This window comes from Glycine soja, chromosome 4, assembly GCF_004193775.1.
Source record: "Glycine soja cultivar W05 chromosome 4, ASM419377v2, whole genome shotgun sequence".
Classification (NCBI taxonomy): Eukaryota; Viridiplantae; Streptophyta; class Magnoliopsida; order Fabales; family Fabaceae; genus Glycine; species Glycine soja.
The window spans coordinates 15,405,330-15,415,233 of NC_041005.1; the positions used below are offsets into that span (position 1 = coordinate 15,405,330).

At 40.5% G+C, this 9,904-nt stretch overlaps 1 protein-coding gene across 1 annotated transcript; it reads left to right on the plus strand.

Annotated features, from left to right (window-relative positions):
• The first annotated feature begins 6,593 nt into the window (after positions 1–6,593).
• LOC114410604 lies at positions 6,594–7,211 on the plus strand. The gene has a single exon (XM_028374565.1). It carries the CDS (start codon positions 6,594–6,596, stop codon positions 7,209–7,211), a length of 618 nt encoding a protein of 205 aa, XP_028230366.1.
• The last annotated feature ends 2,693 nt before the right edge of the window (positions 7,212–9,904 follow it).

A 9,904-nucleotide genomic window follows, 5' to 3' on the forward strand; every position in this document is an offset into this window, starting at 1 on the left:
TGAAGTCCTAAGGAGACAAATTTAAACAAAAAGCCGATACCTCAATCAGAGAAAAATGTAGTTGTCACTTACTAGGTTTGGTGACCTCTGTCTCTGCAGAAAATTACATTAGCCGATGTTAATCAATTCTCCGTCATCATGATCATTTCGATTTGCATGAACGTCGTCAGCTTCTTCTTCTCCGACAATGTTACCAGTGATTTGAGCGGTCAAAGGACTAACATAGGTGTCCATGTATGAATCATCATCTTCTACATTAACACCAACTGTTTTGCCCTGCAGAACCACGCACCCCCTTTCATCACAAGGGTCTTGCACGTAAAATACTTGCCTAGCTTGTTCTACCATGATGAAAGGGTCATTGTGGTAACCAAGTTTCTTTAGATCTACCAGGGTAAATCCTATATCATCAGTGAGCACACCGGTGTTGCTGTCAACTCATTTACATTTGAGAACACATACTGTAAATTTCACATAATTAAGCTCCCAAATTTCATCAATGAACCCAAATTAAGGGATGGAAGCTACACAGGGATTGGCGTCATTGACACTTGCAAAGTGTTGAGATTCAGCCCTTAGGGTGACCCCGTTGTTCTGCATTGTACTTTTGTCATCTTTTGCTTTTGTGTAAAATGAATACCTGTTTATGTCGTATCCTTGCCAGGTTATAACATTTCTTTTAGGCCCATCTGCTAGTTTTCTTAAAGTTTCTGAAGCATTCTCATCTGCAAAGATTGTATCTTTAAACCAATCACAGAAAGTTTTGTTATGCTTTTTCAACGCCCAATTCTTTGACATTTTCGGATTATTCTGTTTGACTAAAGCTTCATGCTTAACTATGTATGGCAAAACTTCATTATTGTTGTTCAAGACATACAAGTGAGCTTGTAACAAATCTTCTACACTTGGAGTGATCACCTGCAGTCCTCTTGAACCCTTACCACCCACTCTATCATCATGCCGACACTCAGGAAGCCCAACAGCTTTAGCCTTCTCTAAGTATTCTGAACAAAATTCAATGGCTTCTTCTGCAATGTACCTCTCAACAATAGATGCTTCCGGACGATATAGATTCTTTGTATACCCTTTTAAGATCTTCATGTATCGCTCAACCGAGTAGATCCACCGTAGATAAATAGGACCACAACATTTGATTTCTCTAACCAGATGCACAATCAAGTGAATCATGATGTCAAAGAAAGCAGGGGGAAAATACATCTCCAACTGGCACAGTACAATTGCAGCCTCATTTTCCAACTCATCAAACATTACTGGATCAATCACTTTGCTACATATAGCATGGAAGAAAAAGCACAGGCGAGTTATCGTGAACCTGACTTTGTTTGGCAAGATGTCTCGTATAGCCACGGCTAACAATTGTTGCATGAGCACGTGACAATCGTGAGACTTTAACCCTACAAGCTTAAGCTCCTTCAACTGCACAAGGCTCTTAATATTTGAAGAGTATCCTTGTGGAACCTTCACCCGACGAAGACACTGACAAAAACTTATCTTCTCCTTCTTGGACAAAGTATGGCAGGTTGGGGGCAAGTAAATTTTCTTCCCATCAGACCTTGGATGCAACTGTGATCTTATACCCATATCATCTAGATCTTGATGGGTATTCAAGCCATCCTTCGTCTTGCCTTGAATGTTAAGGAGCGTCCCAATCACACTGTCACAAACATTTTTCTCCACATGCATAACATCAATACAATGTCTAACGTCAAGATCACACCAGTACGGAAGATCAAAGAAAATGGACCTCTTCTTCCATATGCAACTCTGACTTTTATCCTTCTTTTGGGTCTTCCCAAATACACTGTTCAGGTGTTGAACCCGCTGATATACCTGCTCACCAGTGAACGGTATCGGTGCAATATCATGCTCTTGACTTCCATTAAAAGCTTTTCTCAGTCGTCTGTAAGGATGATTGGGTGTTAGAAAGCGGCGATGCCTACTGTAGACTGTTTTTCTCCCATGTTTCAGTTGTATGTAACTTGTATTTTCTTCACAGATGGGGCATGCATGATGACCCTTAACACTATAACCGCTGAGATTCCCATATGCTGGGAAGTCATTAATGGTACAAAAAATCATTGCACGCATTTCAAACGTCTCCTTGCGAAACGCATCAAACACTACAACCCCCTCGTCCCACAACTTTCTCAGATCTTCAACCAACGGACTTAGATAAACATCAATGTCATTTCCTGGCTGTCTTGGGCCCGATATCATCATAGACAACATCATGTATTTTCGCTTCATGCACAACCAAGGAGGCAAATTGTAAATTACTAGCAGAACTGGCCATGAACTGTGTTGAGTGCTTAAGGTGCCATATGGATTCATTCCATCACTGGCTAGTCCAAGTCTAAGATTTCTTGGCTCATTCCCGAAATCCGGATACAAACCATCAATCTTCTTCCACTGGAAGCAATCAGCCGGATGACGGACCATTCCATCAGAAATCCTTCCATTTGCATGCCATGTAAGGTCTTTTGCATCGTCCTCGTTAGCAAACAGACGCTTAAACCTTGGAATGATTGGAAGATACCACAAAACCTTCGCTGGGGGGCCCTTGTTGGAGTTTTCATCAGAATTGCTTTCCTCTTCCTCCTTCACTTTGTACCGTGAAGTCCCACAGACAGGGCATTTGGACATTTCTTGGAATTCATGCCTGTAGAGTATGCAATCATTGGGGCAAGCATGAATCTTCTGATACTCCATACCCATGGGACACAATATCTTCTTCACCTTATAGTAACTTTTAGGCAGCATGTTGTCCTCTGGAAGCAGATTGTGCACTACCTCAAGCAGTGAGGTGAAACTTTTGTCACTCCACCCATACCTGGCCTTCACATTAACCAGACTTAACACCGTAGACAACAGGGTTAAGGAATTCTTGCACCCCGTATACAAAGGCTTCTTTGAATCACTCTGCAATCCTTCATACACAGGGGCGTGTGCTTCTTGAAAACACTCTTTTCCAAGATCACGAATCATGTCTTCCAAGCGATCTCCCATTTCTACATCAAACGGTTCAGATTGGGACCCAGTATGCATGTCAGTCACTTCACCATGCCATATCCACGTCGTATAATTCTTCTTCATCCCATCACACAATAGATGGTCCCGTATGTCGTCAAGTAGTTGTCGTCTTCCATTCAAACAGTTGATGCAAGGACAATAATATTTTCCTTCTTCATTCGGTCGACCTCTTTCTAAAGCAAATTGTAAAAACTGCTCGACGCCATCCTCATATTATGGGCTCATGCGACTTTGATTGATCCAACTTCGATCCATCTAAGCAAATCCATGCATGCAAATATCACTTTTTTATTTATAGGTGTGGCCCTATCCCATTTAGGAAGACTGTCTTTTATGTTAGCCTCAAACGTCATGGTTAGCATTATTTTGAACAATTTGAGTAAATTTCGGCAGCATTTCACATTGGTCTCCAAGTACACGACATGACATCAGTGAAACGAATTTCACGATAATCAAGTATGCACTCAGAGAACAACTTGAAATGCATTCAACCAAAATTTCATCAAATTAATCAAAATAATAATAACCTGACCGAATGAGTCTAACATAAAAATACAAGTCTCCCCAAACTATCCAAACGGACAATTCAAGACTAAATACAATGACTAATGCAAACTATCCGCAAGAATCATTGCATTCAGTCTCAAACGGGAATCTACGGTTCACTCAGCATGAACAACAGTTATTTATATAGCAAATTACATTCAGCACATATAACAACATTCATGACATACAAGAACATTCATGACGTACCAGAACATACAAGGACATCAACAGTTGTGTGTGTGTGTGTGTGTGTTTTGTGTTTGTCTCTTTATGTGTGTGTGTGTGTGTGTCTGTCTATGTGTGTGAGTGTGTATGTGTGTGTCTGTGACTCAGTGTGTGTGTCTTTGTGTGTGTGTCTGTGGCTCAGTGTGTTTGTGTGTTTGTTTGTCTCTTTATGTGTGTGTGACTGTGTGTGTGTGTGTTTGTCTCTTTATCTGTGTGTGTGTGGGTGTGTGTGTTTGTGGTTGTCTCTTTATCTGTGTGTGTGTGTGTGTGTGTGTGTGTTTGTCTCTTTATGTGTGTGTGTGTCTGTCCATGTGTGTGAGTGTGTTTGTGTATGTGTGTGTTTGTGACTCAGTGTGTGTGTCTTTGCGTGTGGGTCTCTGTGTGTGTTTGTGGCTCAGTGTGTTTGTGTCTTTGTCTGTGTCTTTATGTGTGCGTGACTCTGTGTGTGTGTGTGTGTGTGTATCTTTATGTGTGTGTGTGTGTTTGTGTTTGTGTTTGTGTCTGCGTGTGTTTGTCTCTATGTGTGTGTGTTTGTGTATCTATGTGTGTCTCATTGCAGGGTAGCAAAGGATCATTAAATTGTAAACATCATGAGCCACATGATGAGGGAAGCAGTATCAAATCAATGCTTTACAAGCTTTTGGTCAATCTAAGGAGTGGTGTCTTCATGCTGCAAATTGATGGTTTCTGAGTGGAAAATCCTAATTTGGTTAAGCCTGAAATTCTGCAGCATTTGCAAAGCAGATTCAAATTAATTGAAGTTATGTACGAGCACTGCAGCTTTTACAAAAATAAGCACTGCAACTTATTTAAGGCACAAACTCTGCAGCATCTGCAGTATGAGGGTGGAAAAAGGGTGGGAGTGGAAATTTAAATGGAGAAGACACTTGTTTGACAGAGAGCTTGAGATGGCAGATTGTTTCCATAATGATGTTGCTGGCAGCTGTATTCAGATTCACAAAAAAGATGAGTGGATCTGGAAAATAGACCCTACTGGACAATATTCGGTAATTAAAGGAGAGACTACAAACAAAGACAAATTTGAGGAGGAGAAGGGTGGCAATTAATGACACATTATGCCCATTCTGTGGGAATTCTGAGGAGAATGAAGCACATGTATTTTTGACATGTGATAGAATACTTCCATTATGGTGGGAATCTATGACATGGGTCAACATTCATGGAGCTTTTCCGCAGAAACTGTGGCAGCACTTTTCCCAGCACGCGTTCTATTTGCCTAGTAGAATTCGTCTTAACCGATGGAGAAGTTGGTGGCTGGCCCTCACATGGACAGTGTGGCAGCACCGGAATAAAATCATCTTCTCTAATCAAAATTTTGATGGTTACAAGTTAATGGAGGATGCTATTTTTACACTATGGACATGGCTGAAGAACTTTGACAAGGACTTTTCCTTCACCTACAGCTATTGGTCGTCTAACATAGCATCGGGATTTGTCTTTTCAGGGGGTAGAAACCATAGACAGTGGGTGTTGTAGGTCTTTGTAATACATAGCTTTGGTTCCTTGCGAGACTGATCTTAGTCTGAGCTTGAAACCATGTTGCTGGCAACTCAATCTAATTCATGTACTGTTTTGTACCTCTGGTACTCACAATATATATAAATATAATTTATCTTGGCTGATAAAAAAAATGTGGGTGGAAAAATAAGCATTGCATAAGGTTTTCTATTTTTTTACATCAACTCATTTCCTAAGGGACTCAATTCCTCATTCATTGAAACCAGTATGCAACATTTTACATCAAACACCAGTATATAACATTTTAAAGCAAACACCACTATATAATATTTTAAATGCTAGTTCTTACGTACGTACCTGGAGTTGCTATAACCCGAACGACCTTCAACAACAATGTCAATTAAAAGTAGTCTATGATAACCTGGAAAAAAAAAACCAATGGTCATGGACATGGCTGACACATTTGGAGAAGGATTTTGGTATTCATTTCAACCAATGGTCATCCAATATCAGAGCAGGATTTAATCATATAGTAAGAAATGGAAGCCATTAAACCAAAGTCAATACTCATGAATGCTAGAACATCCATCAAGAATGATAACAAAGCAGTAATTTAAATTAAATTCATCTTAGTTTTTCTATTTTATGATCACTCCCGATTGCTGGAATGGTGAAGGAGTTGCATTAATGCAGAAATTTCCACAGAATCATCAATCATAGAAGGAGGGTTAATGCTCTTCAAGGTCTGTGTATTGATGGAGGATGGATCCATGACCCTAACAGTGTCAAGATTGCAGTTCTTCAGCACTTTAAAGAAAGATTCTCAGAGCAGAATCCTTGCAGACCAACCTTGGAAGGGATCCAGTTCTCTTCCCTTGATCAAAGGCAGAAGGAAAGCCTTGTTGATAGATTCACTGAGCTGGAAATCAAGTCTGCAGTTTGGGCTTGCGGGGGAGATAAAAGTCCTGGCCTGGATGGTTTGAATTTCAATTTCATCAAACAGTTTTGGGAAGTAATCCCAAGGCCCAGCAGAGTGACAAATCAAAGGAGATGATGAGAAGTAATACCAAGGCCCAACAGACTGAGGAACCTTTCGTGGACTCCAACCTAGCTTCTAAAGGTCACCCTCTGTCTTCTTTATACGAGGACCCTATACAGCTGCAATGTGACATCTTGAAGGAAATGGGCTTGTCTTATGAGGAAGAAGATAGCAAGGTTAAGGGGCTGCTGCTGGATATGGAGAATAAAGATGATTTGATGGCAGCAGAGAAGGGAATTAAATCTCAGCAATTATGATAATTCTCTCCTATAATTCTAGAGGTTTGGGGAGGGGAGTCAAGTGGGCTGCTGTTAGAAGGCTCATTGTAAAGCCCAAAGTGAATCTTGTCTACCTCCAAGAAACCAAGAGGGAGAACTTTAATAAAAGTATTTGCCAGGCCATTTGGGGAGACTCCACTGGTCATTGGGATTTTGTTCCATCTGTGCAAGCTGCTGGTGGCCTTTTATGCATGTGGAATAACTCCACCTTTGTGGTAGAAAGGAAGGAAAAAGGTAGAAGCTTCTTAATGCTTGAAGGCACATGTTGTAGTAATAATCAGAAGTTGATACTTGTCAATGTTTATGCTCCTTGTGATCTGGTTGGGAAGAAAGCTTTATGGGATGAGTTGAGGCAGCTGAAGGCTTCTAATCCTAGTGGAATGTGGTGTTTCCTTGGGGACTTCAATAGCATTAGAAGTTCTCAGGAAAGAATCAGCTTATCTCAAAGAAGGGCAGATCCTTATGACATTGCAGCCTTTAATCAGTGGATTGATGATATGGAGCTTCAGGAAATTAAATGTTCTGGGAATAGCTTTACTTGGATTAGGCCTAATGGCTGTGTGAAAAGCAGGCTTGATAGATTCTTGGTCTAACAGAATTGGCTATCTCTTTGGCCTGAGAGCTGCCAAACTGTCCTTCAAAGGAACCTCTCTGATCATTGCTCGTCTATATTGCAAACTAACATGGTGGACTGGGGCCCAAAGCCCTTTAGGGTGTTTGACTGGTGGCTGCAGCAAAAGGGGTACCAAAAAATGGTGAGGGAGGCCTGGAAAAAGGACCAGCAGGGGGGTTGGGGGGGGGGGTATTGCCCTTAAAAATAAGTTGAAGAACTTAAAATCTGTTATAAAACAGTGGAGCAAAGCAGAGGGGAATATTAATCCTAAGAAGGTCCTTAATATTCAGCAGAAGCTAAATGAAGTAGAGGATCTAGCTGCTCATCGAAATCTGACTGATCAAGAGATTAAGGACAGAACTTTACTTCAGCAGGAGTTATGGAATGCCTCTAATGCTTTTGAATCTTTATTGAGACAAAAATCTAGGGCCAGATGGCTGAAGGAGGGGGACTACAACACTGCTTACTTTCACAAATACATGAATTTCAGGAGAGCTTATAATAATATTCCAAGTATATTTATATATGGGGAGTGGATCCAGCAACCTGATGCAGTGAAAAATGAAGCTGCCAACTTCTTCCATAATAGATTCACTGAGCAGATGCATTCTAGACCTACCTTGGATGGAGTTCACTTCAAATCTATTTCTCAGAGGCAAACAGAACAACTGATTGTCCCATTCTCTGACCAAGAGATCAAACAAGCAGTGTGGAGTTGTGGAGGGGATAAGTGTCCTGGGCCTGATGGCCTTAACTTCAATTTTATTAAGGAATTCTGGGATGTGTTGAATCCTGAGTTTAGAAGATTCGTGGATGAGCTCTATGCTCATGAAAGCTTTCCTAGAGGCTCCAATGCTTCCTTTGTGGCTTTAATTCCCAAAAAGTCTCACCCACAGTCCCTAAATGATTACAGACCCATATCCTTGATAGGCTGCATGTATAAAGTCATAGCTAAGCTTTTATCTAATAGATTAAGGTCTATTATGGATGAACTCATTGATGAAAGACAGTCAACTTTCATTAAAGGAAGACATATACTTCATGGGATCCTGATTCTTAATGAGGTGGTGGAGGAAGCAATGAGAAGCAAGAAGCCAACAATGATTTTCAAGGTGGATTTTGAAAAGGCCTATGACTCAGTGTCTTGGTCCTTCTTGGATTATATGTTGCTTAGATTGGGTTTCTGCCAAAAATGGAGAAGATGGATCTCAGCTTGCCTACATTCAGCAACCATATCAGTTTTGATTAATGGTAGCCCATCTAAGGAGTTCAACCCCTCAAGAGGCTTGAGGCAAGGAGATCCTTTAGCCCCCTTGCTCTTCAATATAATTGGGGAAGGTCTCACTGGTATGATGAGGGAAGCAGTTCACAAAAATCTTTATAGAAGCTATCTAGTTGGAAAGAAGAGAGAACCTGTTAATATTCTGCAGTATGCTGATGATACTGTTTTTGTGGGTGAGGTTGATTGGCAGAATGTTCATGCTATAAAGGCCCTGCTTAGAGGCTTTGAATTGGCTTCTGGCTTGAAGATTAACTTTGCTAAAAGTCAATTCGGGATCATAGGAGGTGGAGTTAACTGGGGTTTGGCAGCAGCTAATATCCTGAACTGCAGTCAAATGAATTACCCCTTTCACTATTTAGGCATTCCCATTGGTGCCAATCCTTCCAGTCTGATGGTTTGGGATCCTCTCATTACTAAATTCAAAGCAAAACTATCCAAATGGGCCCAGAAAGATATATCCATGGGGGGGAAGGTCACACTTATCAATTCTGTTCTCAATGCTCTTCCAATCTATCTTCTTTCCTTTTTCAGGATTCCCCAAAGGATAGTCCAAAAATTAATTTCCTTACAAAGGAAATTTCTGTGGGGAGGAGACAATACTCATAATAAAATTCCTTGGGTGAAATGGGCTGATATTTGTTTGCCCAAGAATGAGGGGGGATTGGGTATAAAGGATATTTCGAAGTTCAATGTAGCCTTGATGGGTAGATGGATATGGGTTTTTGCATCTGGTCAGCAGCAGCTTTGGGTAAGAGTTCTAATCTCTAAATATGGTGGATGGCCTGAGTTCCAGCATGATACAGATAAGAGGGGATTTTCTCAATGGTGGAGGGACCTTAGAAAGATATTTCACCAGTCAGATCACAATATCTTCAAGCACCAATTGACTTGGAAGGTGGGATGTGGGGAAACAATCAAATTCTGGACAAACAAGTGGCTAGGGGAAGATTATACCCTTGAACAGAAATATAATCAGCTTTTTCTGATTAGTAGGCAAAAAAATTCTCTCATCTCAAATATGGGAGAATTTAATCATGATAGCTGGGAATGGAACCTTAGATGGAGAAGGAACTTATTTGATCAAGAAAGTGATTTAGCAGCCCTTCCTATCTACCTACTGTCATTCTTCAAAATTCCTAAAAAAGTGGTGCATAAGGTAGTATCTATTCCACACTTGGTCTTGGTTAAATGGAATGGAGACAGACTTCCATCTTCAGATTTTTGCAGTGCAAAAAAAAAAAAAACAATCATGCAAGCATATTTGAAAACTTAAAATACGAATAACTCAAGTTAAAATCAATTCATTTTTTACAACTGTGAACAAATTAACTAAGGTACAGTAGGCAAATTTGTTTTCACTAATATTAGTAGGTCATCACCACTGCAGTAGA